Source organism: Dreissena polymorpha, chromosome 12 (assembly GCF_020536995.1).
Source record: "Dreissena polymorpha isolate Duluth1 chromosome 12, UMN_Dpol_1.0, whole genome shotgun sequence".
Classification (NCBI taxonomy): domain Eukaryota; kingdom Metazoa; phylum Mollusca; class Bivalvia; order Myida; family Dreissenidae; genus Dreissena; species Dreissena polymorpha.
Genome location: NC_068366.1, coordinates 61,919,884 through 61,942,902, shown reverse-complemented (window position 1 = coordinate 61,942,902; position 23,019 = coordinate 61,919,884). Strand labels below are relative to the sequence as shown.

The window sequence follows — 23,019 nt, the reverse complement described above, 5'->3', positions numbered from 1 at the left end:
AAATGTCATGTAATTTAGTGGAGTTTCATGTTCTACAACAAAAAACTAATTTGTTAATAAAATTTAGAATTATACATTCACCCTTCACCATGCACTTAGATACGAATGTGTTTGTAGTCCCTTAATAGAACGTTACATGTTATTAAACTTTTCAAAGACCTTTCTTACTAGGTTTAAGTTTTAAAGGTTTCATTTCCAACCCCTGAGATACTGATGAGCAGCAAACAGCATAAAACCTGATCAGACTGCAAGTTACATGCAGGCTGTTCTGGTTTAATGCTGTTTGCACACAACCATTTTCATTTTGCTTCTGAGTGGGAAAGGGTATTACCACAGCATATTGTATTCATTTGGCCACATTTATTGCGTGTATGTTGTAACTTAAAGTATTTTATAGGAAATATTTTCAAAATGATTGGATGAAAGTGACAGTATAATAATAAAAAAAAAAACATAAACCTTTTGAAAAGATCACCATTTACAAATGTCAACTTGTTAAGTTTATTGGTTGTGTGTAACATACATAAAACATGTTATTAATTGGATTTTCATGTTCTACAGCAAAAAAAACACTAATTTGTTAATGAGATGTTGAACTATACAAATGAATCTCATGACAGATATAATGGACTTTGGTAATGTTTGTAGACTTTGTGATTGCTATTGTGGTATAATTCTTGTATGTTTGTTTTTGTAAGTAAAACACAGATTTTACTCCTCAGTCACAATATTGTTGACATTTTCCAGGATAACTCATACCACTTCTAAAGACACTCACATTCTATACATCCCGGATTTCATATGAAGCAGAATCTTGCTTTTTAACCCTTTGCATTCTGGGAAATTTATCTTCTGCTAAAATGTCGTCTGCTGAATTTCTACAATTAGCATTTCTTTGAAAAAAAATCAAAAAATACTATCAGAATAGCAAACAGTTTGGATCCAGATGAGACGCCACGTTCTGTGGCGTCTCATCTGGATCCAAACTGTTTGCAAAGGCCTTCAAAATTTGGTTCCCGCACTGAAAGAGTTAATGCAACTTGCCAAGGGTACCGTATTTAACACAATAAAAATCACATAGTATTTGACAAACTGTTTACTAAGAAACATTTATATAAAGTTTAATTGGTAAACACAAACAAAATAACTCTGTGCTTTAGTACTTTGACCCCTGAAAATTATATCTGACCCCTGAAATTTTAAAGCAAGGGGTAATTTGACTCCTGCTTTTCAAAATCTAATGAAATCACTTCTGAAATTATATAGTGTTTCAATTAATGTCATGTACATATAAATGTGGTACTTGAATGAAGTAAACATACTTTTATGCATATGAATTTGCTCAGTAAGTCAGTTTACATTTTAACATGCTTTGTTCAAGATTTCATTTAACTTAAACATTTGCAAAATAAAACCTGTACAAATGACTCAGGTATATTACATGCACATTTCAAAAATAACACAATTTAATTATTACATGTAAGTAATTTAAAGATTTCAATACCAATTACAACAGCTAATTTCTTGTCCTTCTACCTTGGAATGAACTTTCTTAATTTGGATTTTAAAGGCATGAGACACCAATTAATTTGCATTAGGTACTCCTATTTTGGCATTAAAAAAAAGTATGCCTTAAATTGAATGATCCGGCCAGTGGGAAAAGCAATTACATTTTCTGGTGCATTTGCACACATAATTGATGGCCAAAGACTGAATGAAAATCGTTAATGGCAGCCCATATAAAAAGGCCATGGAAAACATGTGACCTTTACAGCTTCAAGTGTTTATCCTGAGTCGGGCCAGCTAATAGAGGAAACTGTTAGCATTTGAATTGACTTTGTCTACAGTGGAGGAAGTCTCACAGGCTCCAAGATATAAACAGCATTTACAAGGCCCAGGAAATTGGAAGATTGTTAAAAAAAACAGGCCCGTCTTTTATAGTGGAGGTCTTTAAGTGCTCTCTTTTTGTGTTACAGAGTATGCGCACTTTTAATTATGTTGCTGTTTTTATCGGTCTATTTCCAGTACTAAGAAATTTAGATTTTAATTTTTGGTGGATTTAGACATGCACAGCCATTTGGGCTTTAGGTTAACTTAACTTACTTGAAGATAATTATTGACTAAGGGAACTGAAATCTGTTGCAGTTAAATTTTATGTTCTGGTAATTAAAATAAATATGAGCCTCACTCTGGGAAAGTGGGGCTTAATGCATGTGCATAAGTCCGCAGAGACTACTTGGGGATGACACTTGCAGCTTCAGGGTTTTTTATCTGATTTTGGGGAAAGGGCCTGGCCTTTTTTTAGGGGAAAAAATCCGCGAAACGCCGGATCTTGGGGAAAAATAAGAAGTCTTAAAAAATCAATTGAACATATTTAACTGTTTATAACAAATTCAAGGCAACAAATATTTTAATTATGCAATAATTTTCTACACTGGATCAGGTTAACTTATATAATTAAAGATTTCCAAAAAAATATTTTTTTTTAAGATATCATTGTTTTGGGGAAAATCTCTGTAAGAGGGGAAAAATACCTCTAGGGGAAAGTGCAGATAAAAAAAGGAAAAAAGCCCTGAGCTTTTATGATAGTTTTCATGTAAGGGAAATCCTTCTTTAGCAAAAACCCAGTTTAGGCAGAAAGAGTCCTTCCGGATGAGCCTGTGAAAACTGCACATGCATTAAGCCCCATTTTCCTAGAGCAAGACTCATATTAAATGCACATCTTGATTCAGACAGTAAACTGTAGACAATGCAAGTCCTCCATTATAGGAAGGATAACAAAGTTTATCACAAACCAGATGCAGACAAATTAAGATAATTTTAGATTGCTGCAAATATATGTATACGCAACATGAGCCAACATAAGGACTATATTACAAATTATTGAATTAAGATAATTTCTTCTCTCACAAATAGCTTACAGGCACAAAACTGGTCAAACATTTACTATGAATACTATCAATTTTTAATAAAACTGTCCTTGCTTCCGGTCTGTGGCTTGCCTTAAAGCTCCAGTCAACCAAAAATAGAATTCATTCCAATTCTAATATTTACATGTATGAAGTTTTCATGAACACTATTGAAGTTTGTTTTACAGAAAACTGTTTCTTAATATTGATAAAGCACATTTTACAATTACAACGTTCACATTTGAAAACGTTTGGTATTAATTGAAATATAAATGTGCACTGTTGAATTATAATTATAAGCAAAGGTTCATACAGCTGTACCCCAGAGGCATAACAATGTCATACTAAATGCTTTAATAATGTAACTAGAACAATATGATGTAATATTTTACTGATTTTAATGCCTTTTCGGGCATTTGTGGTTATTGATATTTGCTTTTTTGGAATCATTCATGTAAACAGTTATTGCAGGTAAATATTATCACCAGCTGCTTTACGAATGCTGGCATTACAACTTGCTTTGTCTCTTTCTACTATCTGTAGCATAAGTTTGATAAATACTGACAACTGTATGAAATACCTGGTAGTTTTAAATAAGACATTCAATGTTCTAAGACAAAACAAAATTTGTTGTAACATTATTACTGTCTTTAGAGAATATGTCAAGGTGTGACAAATTATTGCATCACAGCGTAATTTTCCACCATTTTTGGATGAAACTGCTGAGCTTCGGATTGGGGAAATCTGGTAGTTTTGACTTTATTATGTTTGTGCATTTTGATGTCATCAAAATGATAGTTAGTAACTGTGAGTATGGTGAGAAAAAAGCATCATTCTCCATGTGTTGTTGTAGCTAAGTGATAGTTTTAACTGTTTTGTAGATACATTGATCAGATGGATGTATGGAAAATACATGTTTGTGAATATTCTACAAGCAATATTGCTGGTGTCAGGAAAACTAACTGACGCTGGCAGATTGTTGTAATTGATTGAAAAATATTGTGATCTTTCTTATATTTTTACTGGTTTTCAAGGCTGTAAAAAATATACAATCTTAAACATATTTTTTTCACCACTAAAATACTATTTTCCAAAACAGAGAATTTAAAAAAAATGCAATGTTACATGCAGTTAAATGTGATTTTTAAAATGACATATTTTAAAATTAATTAAAGTATTTGTTACAAACGCATCTATAATAAAAATTTATAAAACTATACGCAATTTTCTTTACGTAGATGACAAAAATAAAAAATATGATTAATCATAACACAATAAATGATAAGAAACATTTCTGGACATCACTTAAATGGAGGTATATATAGTTGACATATTATTTAAATAAAATTGCCTGACAACTAATAAAGGATATTGAAAAATACATGTAAAATATTTCATACGCTGTTTAAAATGATATAAATTTACCTGTATAATTAAAATAGCTCCAAACAGTAGTGTCTTCATGGCTTGTATCTGTGTACACAACTTGTTGTTGTGTATTAAAATTTTATGTTGTTGCACCTGCCACACCTATCGGCCTATATGATTATCAATTTTACTAAAATTGTTCACCTGTTCATTCCATACTGTAATTCAACATTTCATCAAATAAAACCTTGATTTCAAACAATGAAATAAATCGCAACTATGTGCAATATAATAACGCATAAAATAAGGCTGATTCAATAATAACTATCTTAAGAACGTTAATCCGAAATCGTGACAAAATATAAACTTCGCCTAACAGCTTGAGACGTTAGTCATGTATACATTGTTTTCTCGGTGTCCCCATTTCCGTATTGACGTCACCACCTCGCTTTGACAGGAATGCCCCGGTCTATTTATAGTAACCAACTACTAAGACTTACATCAGAGGTATTTATTTATAATGTTTCTTTATGAAGTTTATTGTTTAACACCTTTCAGTTCACTTTTAAGTGTATCATGATCAATAAAATGATAATTTGCAGATGTTTTCTATGGAATAATACCTTACACATGTTTAAATACACATAGATTCGAAAGTGTATTTTAAAACCAGGCATATGATTTATGTAACATGTTGTTCTGAATCTGAGCTTGTTAGTTAACTTAATTAACATTAAGCTCAAGTTCTTACCCACAAGTTCTTACCCACAACAATTTATTTAATAACAAAATTATCATGAAACAAATTGACGCTTTGCAATTTTCATTACACCCGATTTTCTGATTAGGTAAATGAAGCATACATGATACATGTGTAAATTTATCAAAGGACCGAGAGCATTAAAGTCTATTATTCCCGAAATCAAGGTACTGGCAACATATTATTAAGTTTTTTTGTTAACTGACTTGATCAACAGTTTATCTTTTAATGCAGATAATTTGGGGGAATAATATTATGGGATTTGTTTCTCATTTCATAAAATACTTTATTCTCCTTAAAGCCACACCTTTAAATGAAATACATGTTGATAAATACATATACAGTCTAAACCTGTCAATAAAGACCACTCAAGGGATTTGGTCGTTGTGGTCTTTGTTCACAGGTGGTCTTTATTCCCAGGGTCGATTGAAACTTTGCAAAATATGCTAGTAGTTTTCCAACAGGTACCTTATCTATATGTATGTGCTATATTGTTTTAATGTTTTAATACTTATGCATGTATAATGAAATAAAGGATTGAAAACATAGTTTTGATTTTATATTTATTATTTCCATTCCCTTATTATTTATTTCATTAATCATATACATGTATAAATATCTATTGACATACATGTTTATGTACATGTAATTCAGAATGTTCTGGATTTGAGTTTTTTCTACACCAAGATCATTAGCCACTCGTCTACAACTGTGTCCTTTACCTAACAAACGAATGACCTTAACACGTTCTTCCAACGTCAAGAACTTACGCTTGGAAGCCATGATGGTAAACCTGAACTGACAATTTACTTTTCTATAATCTATGCACGTCTTATCACGGAGAAATTTAAGAAGGGAATGACTATCAAAATGTTTGTATTAAGGGCATCGTAATTGATATGAAACCGTTAATTTCCTTAATGAGTTGATAAAAGCCCCAAACTTGTCTTTGATATTTTCGGCAATTAGTACATTAATCGCGAGTCACTTAAATACAGAGGCAAATTTTTACACTTTTGACAATTCGTTAATTGCATAAAAGAAGCAGGCGACTACCAATTAGCAATACGTGTAAAATAAACAACTGCTATCGAGTGAAATAAACTGTCACTTGCCAATATCCCCATAGCTACAGACGATTCCACTGGTAAGATGTGTATCACGTGATTACACAGCGTCATGGTGGGCATTTAGTTTTTTGAAAGTTGAGAAATCGTTAATTTTTATGATTGCAGTGGTCGTTGTAAGCTATCAAAATAGACTTTTGGGAATGTAAAAGGGCGGTCTTTGGTCTTTGTTCGCAGGTGGGTTTTATTCGCAGGTTCAATATATAGTGAAATCGTTCGGGAGAAAATCGGTGAGGTCGTTATTGACTGTAGGTCGCTATTTACAGGCGGTCGCTCGGGCAGGTTGGACTGTAGATGCAATTTGAAAGTGTGCAAAATTGTCATTAAATCTTTAGCCTAGTAAGCAAGTTATTTATTTTACTTTTTTAATTTTGAAACCGAAAGTAGGATTTCTATATGTCGACAAACACGATTATTTGTTAGTTTTAAAGCGCAAAAAGACGAATTTCTACCTTGTAACCACCATATATATTCAAATTGGCATAGATAAAATTAAATCTATAGCCTAGTTAGCAAGAAATTTATTAATTTTTTATGCCCCCGGATCGATAGATTAGGGGTATATTGTTTTTGGCCTGTCTTTCTGTCTGTCGTTCTGTCCCAAAACTTTAACCTTACAGTAAAGTTTTGCAATAACTTTTGAAATATTGAACATAGCAACTTGATATTTGGCATGCATGTGTATCTCATGGAGCTGCATTGAGTGGTGAAAGGTCAAAGGTCAACAAAAAAGCGGCGCATTAGGGGGCATTGTGTTTCTGACAAACACATCTCTTGTTTAAATTTTAAAACCAAAAGTAGGATTTCTATATGTATGCGTCCAGTTCGACAAACGCGATTATTTTTAAGTTTTAAAGCGCAAAAATGACTGATTTCTACTTTGTAACCACCAGATATATTCTAATTGGCATACATTAAAATAAATCTATAGCCTAGTTATCAAGTAATTTATTATTTTTCAAATGGTACCGCTTTTTAAACTGAAAGAAGGATTTCTAGACGTATACGTCCATTTCAACAAACGCGATTATTTTTAAGTTTTAAAGCGCACAAAGGACGGATTTCTACCTTGTAACCACCAGATACATGTATATTCTAATTGGCATAGATAATATATGTTTCTTATTTATACTTAAATTTTCTTTCATTTCAAGGTGTGTGGCTTTAATATCATATGGTTGAGTAACAACAATAATGCACATACATAAAATCTCTATAATAATATATTTCGTTAGTCGTGTTTGCTTTACTTCTTGCAGCCACTAGTAAACAAAGGCTGATGTCTAGACTGGGAGTTGTTGTGTTTGGGGCGGGTATAGCAGGAAAAGTGAGGATACGTGACATTGGAGCAGTGGACTTTCCAGAAAGAACATGGACTCTTGCAGGATTTGTCTCACGGTAAAATATTGGCATTGCTATAAGCCAATGAAGAGTCTCTGAAACTCAAACTTGAATTATGTTTATATATTTATGTATTATATTTACACCCAAAAACTGCTTGGTGACCCTCCAGTACAACTATTTTATTTATGTTTTGAAGCTGACAATATTGTTGAATATACTTGTTCATTAGGTACCCTTGACCATTTGTTGCATATTTAATAGTACATTGTGTAATAATATTATACTATTTTGAAAATAATATTCCATGCTTAAATTTTTTTTTTCTTAAACCTTTCAGACGCGATATTGAGATAGAAGGTGCATGCAGACTTACAGAAGAGGAGGCATTTTCAAGAGCTGACATAAATGCAGTTGTTGTTTGTACTGAGAATAATTCACATGAACGGATTATCAGGTAACTTTTCCAACATCCAGATGTTTTTCTCTTAAATCTGTCAACATACAACCAAATGTTAAGTGTATAGTGTTTGTTATCATGTAAATTCAATTAATTTTTGTCTTGTTTTTAATTGTTGGACACAAGATATTGTCTTCTACTGATGCGACTGGAGTTTCAACTTGCATTAATATCTTATTATACCCGCCATCGGCGGAGGGATATTGTTTTGGCGTTGTCCGTCCATCCGTCTTTCCGTCCGTCTTTCCGTCCGTCCGGAGCCATATCTTGGAAGTGCTTTGACGGATTTCATTGAAACTTGGTATGAGTACTTATATGGATACTCGAATGATGCACTCCAAATGGCATTGTACACCATCTGTTAATAACGGAGTTATGGCCCTTTGTATCTTGAAAAAAATAATTTTTGAGTGTCAAATATAACACTTTTGTGTCCAGAAGTATATTGGCGGCGGATATCAATTCAACGAATTTGCTTGTTTGATTAATTTTTGACCAGGTTTTCCGAAGGAAACAAGGAGGGTAACTATGAACATCCAGTAACAATGCACATTTTGAGTTGTCTCCCTTTATCAGACTTTTTTTTTCAAATTGAAATCAAGGTCACCACGAGTAAACATAGATTGAATTTGAAACAAGGGGGTAACAATGCACACTTTGAATTGTCTACGTTTATCAGACTTTTTTTTTTTATAAATTGAAAGCCTGGTTTTGTTAAAATTTTGTCCCTAGTTGTTATTTTTTTAAGAAGAAAAAAAACAAGACTATTGCCAAGCAATATATGTCCCCTACCGGCTCTACCATTGTCAGATTTTATTATTTTTTGTTGCCATTGCAACCGGAATTTTTGACGTAGGAAGAAAATTAAATGACGTGCATATTGTCCATATTGCAATCTATCCATGTTTCAAGTTTCATGAAAAAATATGAAGAACTTTAAAAGTTATCGAAGGATCCAGAAAAGTGTGCAGGATCCACCATTTTCAGCAGTATTTCTAGTCTATTTGTTGCCAAAGCAACCAGAATTATTGACGTAGGAACAAAATTAAATGACTACAGTGCTCCAGCTAGAATTTGAAAAGGGCAGGGTGGCTTTTTTGTCAAAAGGGCACTTTCGACGCGCAGTATTTTGTGAAAAGGGCACTTTCAACGCGCAGTATTTTGTGAAAAGGGCACGTTCGAGCGCGCGGGTGTTTCTGGAATGCTTTCTATTGCATGTTAATTTATATGTTATAAATAATTGTATTATTCCCATTATTATCAAACCATTCAAATATAATGTCTACAATGAGGATTAAACTAATTACAATGTAATAAGAGATTTATGAATTATCATATGTAAAAAAAAAAAAAAAAAAAAAAAATTTTTTTTTTTTTTTTTTTTTTGAAGGGGGGGGGGGGCAGGGCGGAGGTTCGGGGGGGCAGGGCGGAGGTTCGGGAGGGCAGGGCGCGGCGCCCTTCGATTAAGGCCTAGCTGGAGCACTGGACTAGCATAATCTCCATATTGCCATACCTCCATGTTTCAAGTTTCATGAAAAAAAAGAACTTAAAAAGTTATGGCAGGATCCAGAAAAGTGTGACAGACTGACTGACTCACAGACACACAGAGCGCAAACCATATGTTCCTCCGGTGAAACCGGTAGGGGAAATAAATCACTTAAGTTACATGAAAAGGAACCAGCAATTCTGATCTAATGTTGTGATTTTGCTGCAAAGTATGATATAATTTTTTAAAAAGCTTTCATGTGTGATGTTATGTGAATTTAATGATGTCAAAGGTAAAAGAAAGATGTAAGTAAAATAAAGAAATATTTGTATTATTAGTCTTCATGTGTTAATATTCTTGTTTCAGAAATGCTCTAAAGCACGGCAAGCATGTATTGGTGGAATATCCAGTGGCAACAAATGCCCTGGCAACTAGAGAATTGTTTGAACTAGCTGAACAGAAAGGTTAGGTATTTACTTCTTTCCGCCCAGAAAGATGGAGCAATAAAGCATTGGCATTGTCAACCCATCCATCTGTCTGTCCATCACAAAACTTTTTTGGCTGGGAATATCAATTTAACGAATTTGCTTGCATGCTTTAAGAATCAATGTCTTATTTTTGGACATGGAAATGTAACAAGTACTTTTTTAAGTTGATTATTTGATGCTGATTTTTTGTTCATTTATTCAATTGAAATAAATACAGAATGAGATCGAAAAAGTTCTGCATCTGCTTTCCTTCTGTGTAATTCAACCTAGATAGTTTAAACCTTTAAAATCTTATTTTAGTTTTGGGAATAATTAATATGAAAATGAAAAAGCAAAATAGTGATACAATGCACAAATATTTGAAATAATATTATGGGAATTATTTAGCGACAATATACAGAAATAATTAATCTCCAGAACATTATCAGGAGAGAAATACTTTTCAACGCCTGCTAGTAATCGATGGCCTATACAACACAGAAAAATACATGACATCACAACATATGACATAAAAATGATTGAAGCTGGGATCTCCCACTGCCTTTGAAGATCAATGCTAATCATTATAGGTTTAAAAACAATTGAAAGACGTGTTGAACCACACACTTTGCCCTGAATTAATAACTAACAAACATGTGTAAAAAATTGACCTCATAGCATTGTTGTTCAAATTGAAAAGGAATTTAGATTTAATTAAATTGCAGATGGCTTCCTCCCTAAAAAAAAGCTCCATTTGTTTCTTTTTTTAGCGCACCTGATTGCTCAGGTGAGCTTTTGTTACCTGTCTTTGTCCGTCGTCCGTCCGTCCACATTTGTTCGTAAACACTCTAGAAGCCACATTTATTGTCCGATCTTCATGAAACTTGATCAGAAGCTTCGTCCCAATGAAATCTCGGTCGAGTTTGAAACTGGGTAGTGCTGGGTCAAAAACTAGGTCACTATGTCAAAAAAAGGAAAAAACTTGTAAACACTGAAGAAGTCACATTTCCTGACCAATCTTCATGTAACTTTGTCAAAATGTTTGTCTTCATGATATGTTGGTTGAGTTCAAAAGTGGTTCTGGTTCGTTGAAAAACCTGGCTGCCAGTGGGCGGGGCAGTTTTCCTTATTTGGCTATAGAGAAACCATGTAAACACTCTAGCAGTCACAATTTTTGCCCAATCATCATGAAAGTTGGTCAAAACATTGATTTTATTGATTTCTCGGACGAGTTTGAAAATGGTCCAGATCGGTGAAAAAACATGGCCGCCAGTGGGCAGGGCATTTTTCTCTATATGTATATAGTGATAGAGAATGGGTCGCCTTGTTTCACACCAGCATGCGAATTGATATATTCTGATGTTTGATTGTTTAACCTGACGGCTGATTTCACTGATGAATACATAGCTTTGAGTGCGGAAACCATTTTAGAGCTTATTCGTTCGGTGATTTTTGCCATAATAGTGATCGATTTATACTGTCATAACATTTAACATTATCAATAAAAATGCAATATAATTTTTGACCAGAGTTTAGAACTTTGTTAATTATACTGTTAAAACGCACCATATTAATTGTAATTGTAAAACATTTCGGAACCACCCTCTCAAACGAACCCCTTTATTTATTTTCGTGGTAATCAGATCGATTCTAGGAAATGTGGTTGCAAGTTTGTTTTTTGATGACTGCTTTACGGTAGACTTATGCGAACATGCATCGATTTATTTAGTATGAAGTCTTCTGCATTGTTTGATACCATAATTGTGCAAATCGGTTGAAAATTGATGGGGTAGTGAGCTTCGGAAATTGGCTGGTATGCCGAAATCAGCCATTCAAGTGTCTAAGTCACATACCTTGTTATATATATACGTAAAAAAAATAAAAATTCAACGAACTTTTTTTGTCATGGAGGGTAGTAGCTAATGCCGAATGCCTGTGCAGTTTACTGCAACACGCCAACAGCATGCAACTTATCGCTAAATTAAAGTACATAGCAAGTGTTATATATTAATATTAATTTAAGTAAGTTAAATACACCAATAAGCATTAAATGTGCTTGTTTATATTTTTTTAATGTATATGTTTCTCTTAAAACCATTTATTCACGGAACGTTTTTGCCCCTTTTTTTACCTATACTGCGCGTTAAAATGCCCTTTTTCAAAGTAATGCGCTATGCCCCTTTGCCCTCCTGGGAAAAACACTATAACTGTGAGGGTGGACCTTTTTGTAAAATGATATATCTTTTACAATTTTCAGGTGTTATACTACACGAGGAAAATATTGCGTTGTTGACCACAGGCTTTCAGTCAATGAGAGATAAACTTGCGGCTGTCTCACAGCCCATTGTGAAGGGAGAAATAAAGTTGAATGGTAATTTGGTGTCGTATTGACGGAATTCCAATGAATTGAATGTAATTCTAATAACACATGTTTTCGGTTAAGTTTTAGCTTAAGCTGAAAATATTGTTCTACCTGTAGGGCTAGGCATATATATTTATCGACTATGTGCTTACATCTACTGTTGACCCAAATGGTACGACATACTATTGTACATGTACGTTCAAACTAAACTAGGTTTTTTTATTGTATGCTTTGAAGCCACAATACTGTATCTGTAATACTATACACAAGTAATTAATATGTACAGGTATACCTTTTTCTTTAATCAGTTTTTTCTTTGCAGGCAGTTACAACGGTTGGGTAGAAGATTTTATGAAGTCAGGGGGCCCATTCTGTGTTAATGTCACTCTGATCCAGAGTGTGTATGAGTTGCTAGGCAAAACCCGTCTCCAGGCAACCGGGGGGCAACTGGATGTCAGTGATGAAGAGTTCACAGCCACAGCCGAGTTATCATGTGATATATGCAGGTATTTATCATAGACGCTTCGTGGTATAATGTAAATCTATTGTTATAAATATACATACGGTAGGTCTCCTTCTCTTTTTTGTACCTGGTTTTGAACCATTAGGGTATGGAGGTTGGGTGGGCATATAGTGTTAAACAAGTGGTTTTTGGCCCCTAACCTTTAGCTAGCATTGATCAATCTTAGTGAAACATAGGACATAGCAAGCTTGCATGAAGATCTTTCTTGGGCTTGTATTTGGGGCAATGCAGGTAAAGGTCCAGTGACTGTTACTAAAAATAGAAAAACTATTACCTCTCAGCAAGGTGAGTTTGGATGGCGATATTGAACTAAAACTTTGAATGCATGTAGCCTTCATCCAGACCGAACTTGGGATTGCAGTTGGGGCCAGTTAGTCAAAGTCACAGTTAATTAAAATAGAAAAACTGAAAATATATGGTTTCCTGTCAATCACTTGAGTTTGCATTAGCTTGTCTTAACAAATTTGTATATGAGCAAGCTCACAAGCAAACCAACTTGTGAGTGAATTAAGGGCCAGTTTTTTTTCAAGGTCACTGTGACATAAATTGATAAACATTTTTCAAAGATAAATTAATTTTTGATGGGGAAATTGAGCTTAAACTTTGTGTGTAGGTAGCATTCATGCTAACCTTGCATGAGATTGATTTTGGGGCCACTCAGATAAAGGTCTTTGTTTCTAAAAAAAGTTTCTAAAATGAAAAAACGGTTTCTGCTTAAAAACTTGAGTTTGGATGGAGGTATTGTGCTCAAAATTGTGTGTGTATGTAGCTTACATTCATACATAGCTTGATATTTAATTTTGGGCCAGTCCGGTGAAGATTACTGTAACCAGAAATAGAAAATGTTGGTGGTAATATTGTGATGGAATGGTGGTAGTTTACTGGTAGACTTTGGATTGCATTTTCATGCTATTCATGCAAGGTGCATTAATAAACATGAATAGCAGCCTCGAAGCATCACTGAGTCGTAGCATTACTGAGGCACGGCGAGTCTGTTTCCTCGGCTAAAATGCGCAGACCAAAATATCACTTGGCCGTCCTTACCGGATTAACCCTAGATGACTCGTTTCCTATAACACCAATACCACATGATGCAAAGCTTGTATACATTAATCAATATTGTGTAACTATTTGAGCACTCTCAACACAACCACTGACCTCATTTCGACCTTAGTCCAGTCATTCTAGCTCAGATACGCCCCAAACCTCAAATTGCAACAGAAAATGTTTTTGGTGTTTTTAAATCATAAATGCATATAGTATGACAGATTAAAAGTCTAGAAAAATCTAAGCTTGGGAAAGTTACAAAAAACGAGACCAAATATAGGCTAATGAATGTATGTATTTTTCTACTTTGTAACTCCTTATGATTCATATGTTTTTCATTTCCCATCATTTTTACATAAAACATAAATGTTCACATAGCTATATCTAAATCTACTATGACAATAAAAGTAACAGAAACTATATTATCTTTTATAACACACTAGTTGCCCCCTTTTTAACTCACCTGAGCACAACGTGCTCATGATGAGCTTTTGTGATCGCCTTTTGTCCGTCGTGCGTCATCCATCTTCAACATTTTGCCTTGTGAGGCCACACTTATTGTCCAATCTTCATGAACCTTGTTCAGAACAATTGTCCCAATGATACCTCGACCGAGTTCGAAACTGGGTCATGCTGGGTCAAAAACTAGGTCACTAGGTCAAAAAAAAGAAAAACCTTGTGAACACTACAGAAGTCACATTTGATGCCCAATCTTCATGTAACTTTGTCAAAATGTTTGTCTTAATGATATGTTGGTTGAGTTGAAAAATGGTTCCGGTCCGTTGAAAAATATGGCTGCCAGGGGGCGGGGCAGTATTCCTTATATGGCTATAGAGAAACCTTGTGAACACTATAGAAGTCACAATTTTAGCCCAATCATCATCAAACTTTGTCAAACATTGGTTTCATTTATATCTCGGACGAGTTCGAGAATGGTCCAGATCGGTGAAAAAACATGGCCGCCAGGGGGTGGGCAGTTTTCTCTATATGTTTATAGTGAAAACATGTGAACACTCTAAAGGTCACATTTTTGGTCCAATCTTCATGAAATTTGGTCAGAACATTTGTTTTCTGGATACGATGGTTGAGTTCGAAAATGGTTGGATCGGTGAAAAAACATGGCCGCCAGGTGGGGGGTCATTTTCCTAATATTTATATAGTAATAAAAGGTTGTGAACATTCTAGAAGTCACAGTTTTGGACTAATCATCATGAAATTTTGTCTAAAGATCGATTTTATAGATATCTCGGACGAGTTCGAAAATGGTCATGATGGCTGGAAAAACATGACCACCAGGGGGTTGGGCAGTTTTCTCTCTATATATGTATTTAGTGAAAACATGTGAACAGTCTGTTAAAGAAAGATAACCTGTACATACTTTTTAATACCGGTAGTTAACTCCCTTGTTAAAACCTTGTTAACACTCTAGAGGCCACATTTATTTCCAATCTTCACGAAATTTCGGTCTCAATGATATCTTGGATGAGTTCGAAAATAGTTACGTTTGCTTGAAAAACATGGCTGTCAAGGGGCGGGGCATTTTTCCTTATATGGCTATAGTAAAATCTTGTTAACACTCTAGAGGCCACATTTATTGTCGTATCTTCATGAAACTTGGTCAGAAGATTCATCAAAATAATATCTTGGAATAGTTCAAAAATGATGCTGGTTGGTTGAAAAACATGGCCGCCAGGGGGCGGGGCATTTTTCCTTATATGGCTAAAGTAAAACCTTGTTAACACTCTAGAGGCCACATTTATTTTTCGATCTTCATGAAACTAGGTCAGAAGATTTGTCCCAATGATATCTTGGATGTGTTTGAAAATTGTTTCGGTTGTTTTAAAAACATGGCCACCAGGGGGCGGGGCATTTTTTCTTATATGGCTATATATGGCTTTAGTAAAACCTTGTTAACACTCTAGAGGCCACATTTATTTTCTAATCTTCATTAAATATGATCAGAAGATTAGTCTCAATGTTATCTTGGATGAGTTCGAAAATGGTTATGTTTGCTTGAAAAACATGGCTGTCAAGGGGCGGGGCATTTTTCCTTATATGGCTATAGTAAAATCTTGTTAACACTCTAGAGGCCACATTTATTGGCCGATCTTCATGAAACTTGGTCAGAAGATTTATTCTTATAATATCTTGGAAGAGTTCAAAAATGATGCCGGTTGGTTGAAAAACATGGCCGCCAGGAGGCGGGGCATTTTTCCTTATATGGCTGTAGTAAAACATTGTTAACACTCAAAAGGCCACATTTATTTTCAATCTTCATTAAACTTGGTCAGAAGATTTGTCCCAATGATATCATGGATGAGTTCTAAAATGGTTTCGGTTGCTTTGAAAAAATTGCCACCAGGGGGCATGGCATTTTTCCTAATATGGCTATAGATTGCTTTATTTAAACCTCTATTAACCTTAAACCTCTATTAACACTCTAGGGGCCACATTTATTGTCCGATCATAATGAAACTTGGTCAGATGATTTGTCCCAATGATATCTTGGATGAGTTTGAAAAATGGTTCCGGTTGGTGGAAAAACATGGCCGCCAAGGGGGCGTGGCATTTTTCCTTATATAGCTTTAGTAAAACACTGTTAACACTCTAGAAGCCATATTTATTGTATGATCATTATGAAACTTTGTCAGAAGATTTGTCCCAATAATATCTTGGGCAAGTTCGAAAATGGTTCCAGTTGCTTGAAAAACATGGCCACCATTGGGCGGGGCATTTTTCCTTATATGGACTTATGAATCTTCATAAAATTTTGTCAGTATATTTGTTTAAATGCTGCACAGAACAGGTCATTCCTTTGAATCTCAGGTGAGCGACTTTGGGGTTTTCAGGCCCTCTTGTTATATATAAAATTGAAAAGTGGGTGGGGTATTTCTATATGATAACACATAGCTTTTATTGAGTAGTGTTTAATATAACAATTTAATCATCGTCTTGTATCGATCTATAGACTTTTACATACATACATTTGTTTAAAATATGAGATAAGAATATATCTGTCAGAATTTCCATAATTATACAAATATTTATTTAAACTTTGTGTTGTATCTCTATATAAAGAGTGGGTGGGGTAGTCTTATACAAAGTAATTTCATTTCAATTCATGTTATTTTTCTATATATACAGTAAAAGATACATAGCTTTTCTTAAATAAGGTCATAAACATTTTCTAAATGTTTAAAGATATATAAATAATGCATTGACATTGGGTCACAATGGCTGACCTTTACTTTTGAAAGGTCAAATATCATATTATGCAGTTGAACGATGTAACTATTACACAATCTGTAAACTTGATTATTTTGTACATAATAATTTCAATAAAATTATGTTACGTACACTGATAAGTACATCTTTGAATTTAAAATAACTGCACATGGTGTAAAACATGTTTTAAAAGTCGCAGTAACAATAATGGATATAATGACAGTTTAAACTCTTAGTTAATCTTGAAGTCTCATTCGTCATTGTACAATAGGCGTCTCATTAATTAAACATGTGTTTTAGTCAATATCAGAGTCGGTTTCGTTGAACTTTTGTACAGTTGTACAGCTGATTCCACGACATCCTGAGCATCCCGCAGAACACTCTAAGCCGTTTTCTCCTACATGAACATCTCTTTGTGTCACAGTGTTGTTTGCATTCGCATTTCACCATTTTCAGTAGCTTCTCGGGTGCAGCAGGTCGATCCGTTTTCTGGGGCATAAACGTATTGTCTTTCAGTTCGGATCCCCATTCAGTAGGCAAAAGGTTTTCTCCATTTTCAATCAATTCATGAACTTGGAAAAACGTTCTCATACTGTGGTATTTAGCGGCGGCAGATGTTGTTGGCAATGACTTTACCTGAACGTAGTTGGTGCTCGACATGACCTTTTGCGAAAACATCCTTAACCTCAACAAATCCAGTGTCTCAACGGACAATCCGCCAAATAATATAACCAGAATTCGTTCACCACTCACAATAACAACATCCTTGTTGCTGTGTGACAAAAAATCGCAGGCATGGTTAACCAACTCTTCATTTTTAAGGAAAGTTTTTAAAGCTGCGCCTTTGCTGATCCCGATAATATGGGATGTTGTATCACAGCCAGATATTGCATGTAAAACTGGCAAAGTTCTGTTTTTTCCGCCCAATTCTTGTTTGGCCTTCTGAATATCCCATATCCGAATAACTTTTCATGTCGTTTGTTTGGCTGCTGGCTTTAAGACAACTGTTTTGTTAATTGACTTTATGTGATATATGGCAAATACTAGTAAGTCCGTGTCCTCGCCTACGATGAAAACGTTGCTGGTTTCTGCAATTTGTAAAGCAATCTTCACTATCAACACATCAGCATCCCATTGAGCGTGGTAAACATCGAACCATTTCCTCTCCAATTCTCCAGCGCAAAAATGAAGTTTTGTTTGTTTTCGGAATTCTTTAAGAAAGTTTCCTTCTTTGTTGATAACGGCGTCGATTCCGTGAATTACACCTTTGCACCAGTTAGACATGTACCATGAGTTCTTCGTATATGTGTCGTGTCTTCTGTAGATGGACAAGATGCATATCCGTCAAATACAATGACAGCATTGTTGATGTAGGACTCTGAAATCTCTGAAAACAACATCCCGTCTTCCATGGCACTTGATGTAATAATGAGCCTCCATCCAGTACATATCTGTAGTTTTCATCATCAACGTTTTCTTCATGCATGCAGTCCCCATCATTCCAAATCGCTTTTGCAAGTTGCCATTTCTGGGACTCCCTGATAAGTCCATCAGAACCGAATAGAGAAGAGGGCACACCACAAAGTTCATATGTAAAAACATAAGGTAAGTTGTCACTAAAGTTTTATCGACTTCTTTGGCTTTGATATCACTTTTTTGTATATATTTTGCAGCTGTTCTGATCAATTTCACCTTTTCATTCTCTGTATTTTCAGATTTGCCTTGGCGGTAGAAATCATGCAGAATTGATGTTGCAGTCCATCTCAGGATCACAACATTTTCTTTCCCATTTATTTCAGTGATTATCACATCTTCACCAAAGTAGCTGATTATTTTGGGTTTTAGATAGGTAATACTGTATGCTTTGTCGCCACAAATGCTTACCATTTTATCTTGCAGAACTTTTCCTTAATTGTCACTTGCTCATCATTATCTTTAAAAAATGTCATCACCTTTAAGAATGCGTCACTTGCTTCGGTATCTTCTGGTCGACCAATCCTTCGTTTTTTATCACTGGATGGCTGCACCTGAAATTCTTCTTGAATATCTTTCCCTATTCTGAAATTAGACGAGCATGTTTGATGGTTAAGTGCATCCGCTGCAGGCAAGTCATTTACCTGTTCTATCTTTGCCCGAACCATATCTGACCAAACATCATTCCTCTGTAAACATATATTTAAAATAGTAGGTTCTAGTGTTCTTACTGACCAAACATCACACTTTCTTTTTCTCCCTTTATCAATAACAGATTGGCCACAATATATACACTGTTCTTTGTATGAAAACTTATCAGTCTTTGATCTCAAAGGAGTGAAAGAGAGACTAGTATTGAGTTTTTCTTGTACATCCCTATTGTCTCTTTTAATATAGTTTGGGTTACAATATATTTTTCTGCACTCCACATGGACAAACTGTCCGGATTCAACTCTCAAACTGTCATTTCTTTTTTCACTTTCATAATTGATTCCATGGCAGCCCTTCACACTTAGTTTCACGGTCTTTGCATTGTTGTCAAACTGCCGCTTATCCATCATGAAATTATATTTTTATTTTATAAGTAAAAGAACTAACTTTTCTGACCAAACATACAATTATATGGTATATTTATAAATTTCAATTTTGAACGAGATAGACTTTGCATTTTGGGTAAATAGAACTAAATATGAAACGAAATAAACTGATAAACTTTTATGACATATAGCACTTAGTGATTGTTGACTTGGCACATTAACATCTTGTCAGCTTCTATCAAGTAGACAGTTACGATATAGATAATTGACCAAACTTACCTTTAAATCAAAGTACTGACAGTACTGGTGTGACGATGCTTTGAAAGAGGATTGATATAAAAGCATATATTTAAGTTTATCTACATCACCTCAATTGTGTTTGTGGGTACGAACATTTTGGGTAGGAAATAATTGGTACGAAACTTTTGGGTACAAAAATTATGCCAAAAAAAAAAATTGGTACGAAAAAAGATTTGGTTACGAAAAAAAATGGGTAGGAAAAAAAATTGGATACGAAAAAAAAATGGGTACGAGCAAAAAATTGGGTACGAACAAAAATTGGTTACGAAAAAAATTGAGTACGAAAAATGTAGTGTACGAAAAAAAATGGGGGTACGGGAAAGTAGTACCTGTGGGGAACTTGATCCATTCAGCGAAACTGGGAGGCGGGAATACGTGAGTTCGCCCATGAACACATGGTAAGGTTAACTAAATCTCCGCGATATGAGCTAATATGTGTTTAAAACAGCAAACAATATCCAACAAACGCATGAATTATCAAACATAGTATGTGCACTGATGTGGCTCTTTAATTCCGGTTTGAAAAGTTTATTAAATATGCAAAATACGAAAGCACGCATAAGAGCGAGTTTCACAGATGTCATACGGCTATTATGCTGTTTATATACCCTAGTCGCTACAACGTGTACAAATGGCAGGTTTGAAATAATTCGTTTTCTTTACACTCATGATCGTGTTGAAAGTTAATTATACATGTTTTTATTCGCAATTTATTAACTGAAATCACGACAAATGTCAAATACAATACAGAAAATGCATAGTTGTTTCACTGATCTATATTTATATAATGGATTGAATATAACTGATTTAAAATTAACGTTTTCATACTATTATTAAATCTTTTTCCCAGAATATGCTGTCCTTTTTATAGCTGAGCTTACCATACCTTTATTAATGATTATCAGCGAGGTATGCCGATTAGAAAAATGGAGCTATCTCAGTCGGACCGGCTCGGTCTTTTACATAGGTCGCCATTGTGAAGAATTTTTTCATGGTATGATAACTTAGACGAGCTGCTTCGCAGCATCGTCAAAAATCAAGTTTTTGTCCAGCTACCCATTCGTATTTACTGGATATGCAACAGTTCAAACACATCCCTTGGTGATCCATATGAAATGTTAATAGACGAAAATCAGTTGTTAGTTTTCAGAATTTTACTAGTAATTCAATTAAGGGTAGCATCAATGATCGACACTCATTTCCTGTTTAATATAGATAATAATAGGTTAGTGTGATTATAAATCAGGTTTATCATTGGAGGCTTAGAAAAAAAACTAATCTATTATTCTATTTATCCCACTTTTTATTCAGTAAACCTTTTTATTTAAACAAAATTAGTGTATGAACTACGGGGATTCTATCATTCTACCAGTATTTGTTTCAGATAAGAAACTTGGTATAAAAATAGGATTATTAGATGACTACGGTGTTCTGATGGATTATATCGCATGAACTGATTGGGTGCCTTTGTTTTTCACGAGCCTGCTGGAATATTGGAATACAATTTTACACAATCAACGAGTGCCCCACATACCATCGGAACACCACAACCATGAAATATTCCTTTGATTATACACATAATTACGATAAAAACTTAAAAGCAATATTACAAGTAACATCGCAGTATATGATGTATACATAAAGATTACAAACAAAGCAGTATATTGAACTAGACGTCTATGCGAATTTTAACAAGCAATCATAACGATTATTATGTATACATTAAAGAGGTCATTTAAAAGTTCGGTATTTATATCCGTTTATTGATGTTATGGCCGATATAGGCTTCCGTAGTTTTTTATTTTTCAACAATTTCTCGCCACCGCTAGAAATCGATTTTTGGTAATAGCTTTATCAATCAAAAGCAGAATATAAATACATGTGCAGAAGAAATATAACAAATAACACAAAGTAGATCATTGAAGCTCCTGTTTTGAGACGAAACATGCTTTTATAAACGTTTTTGGATTGTCAATAATGTGAAAACACGAAAACACATTACATTTTTCATTTACGGACATTCTGCACCGTTTAATCCTGTACATACGCTAAAATATAAATTATTTAATAAAATATATATATTGATATATATATTGCTAGACTTATCTTTCTCATTCGAATTTTGATCATTTTATTCAACTGTCCGGCTTTTAAGAAATAATCGAAACCCACTATCGTTCATCTGCAGACGTAGTCCATATAAACGGACTCCCAGAGCCTTTGATAATTTTTGCTATGGCAGCTCTGGGAATCCATGTACAGCCCTTCATAAACATGGGTGCAGTTCAGCGCACGGAATCCTTGCGCTTCACTAAACAGACGTCGTTCGAGACAAAATGAGGAAAATAATGAATAAACTTCATAAACATGTTTAATTTACCTGAATGGCAACCCTACGATTGTTATCCTTTGAATTCACCCTATAAAAACACGACGATGTTTCAACACACTTTTCTCGCTGACATTTTTATGTTTAAATTTGAAACAGTGTATTCTGAATCGAATACCACATCGTTATCGACTTTAATAGGCTCCTTCACATAACCCGACGTGCAAAATATTGGTGTAGTGCGACCTAATCAATATTGGGTCAATTTTCCAATATGGCGGATACAGCGTACGAAAGAAAACTAAAAAGCAATTATTTCTTGCTTTAATGGTACCATTTGGATAAGTTTGTGGTTTAGACATGTAAACTTTAATAAGTTCTTGCAGTTTCAGTGTTCCTTAACGCTTGCATTGTTGATAACATTTTGCACCCATGGACAAGAGAGAGCGCATTGCAACTCTCAGCAACCCATTTGGTTATAAAGCTCAGAGTTGAATTATTGCAACTACTTCAGACGATGTTATTCGTGCGTAGATCTACGGTAGTCGAGACCAGTTACAAAATATTTAAAATAACTAAACAAAAATCCTACATTTTACAACTCTTCCCACCATTAATTTTTCTAGACTTGTTATATTATTCATATAATGTCGCAACATATTTGCGCACTCAGAAATTCTGTTGCAATATGTTTGAGGTCAAAGTGTAGATTGATTGGACTTATTTGGGACTTGGACTAGTTCCAAAGGTTCACATTATTGTTTAATCAAAAATGACGCTTTTCGTTTAACATCACTACCGTTTG

At 34.4% G+C, this 23,019-nt stretch overlaps 2 protein-coding genes across 4 annotated transcripts in view; one reads left to right on the top strand and one right to left on the bottom strand.

Annotated features, from left to right (window-relative positions):
* The window catches only part of LOC127853273 (tyrosine-protein phosphatase 10D-like), a 63,834-nt gene extending 59,143 nt beyond the window's left edge, over window positions 1-4,691 (bottom strand). For all 3 annotated transcript variants that reach the window (XM_052387640.1, XM_052387639.1, XM_052387642.1), the window contains exon 1: window positions 4,335-4,691. In XM_052387640.1, the coding sequence (XP_052243600.1) occupies window positions 4,335-4,373 (39 nt within the window). In that variant the 5' untranslated portion in view covers window positions 4,374-4,691. The remainder of the gene's footprint in view (window positions 1-4,334) is intronic.
* LOC127853288 (biliverdin reductase A-like) overlaps window positions 4,692-23,019 on the top strand; it is a 29,101-nt gene continuing 10,773 nt past the window's right edge. The window contains exons 1-6 of the mRNA XM_052387675.1: window positions 4,692-4,784; window positions 7,424-7,562; window positions 7,846-7,962; window positions 9,818-9,915; window positions 12,176-12,289; window positions 12,603-12,786. Coding sequence (XP_052243635.1) covers window positions 7,444-7,562; window positions 7,846-7,962; window positions 9,818-9,915; window positions 12,176-12,289; window positions 12,603-12,786 — 632 coding nt within the window. The 5' untranslated portion in view covers window positions 4,692-4,784; window positions 7,424-7,443. The remainder of the gene's footprint in view (window positions 4,785-7,423; window positions 7,563-7,845; window positions 7,963-9,817; window positions 9,916-12,175; window positions 12,290-12,602; window positions 12,787-23,019) is intronic.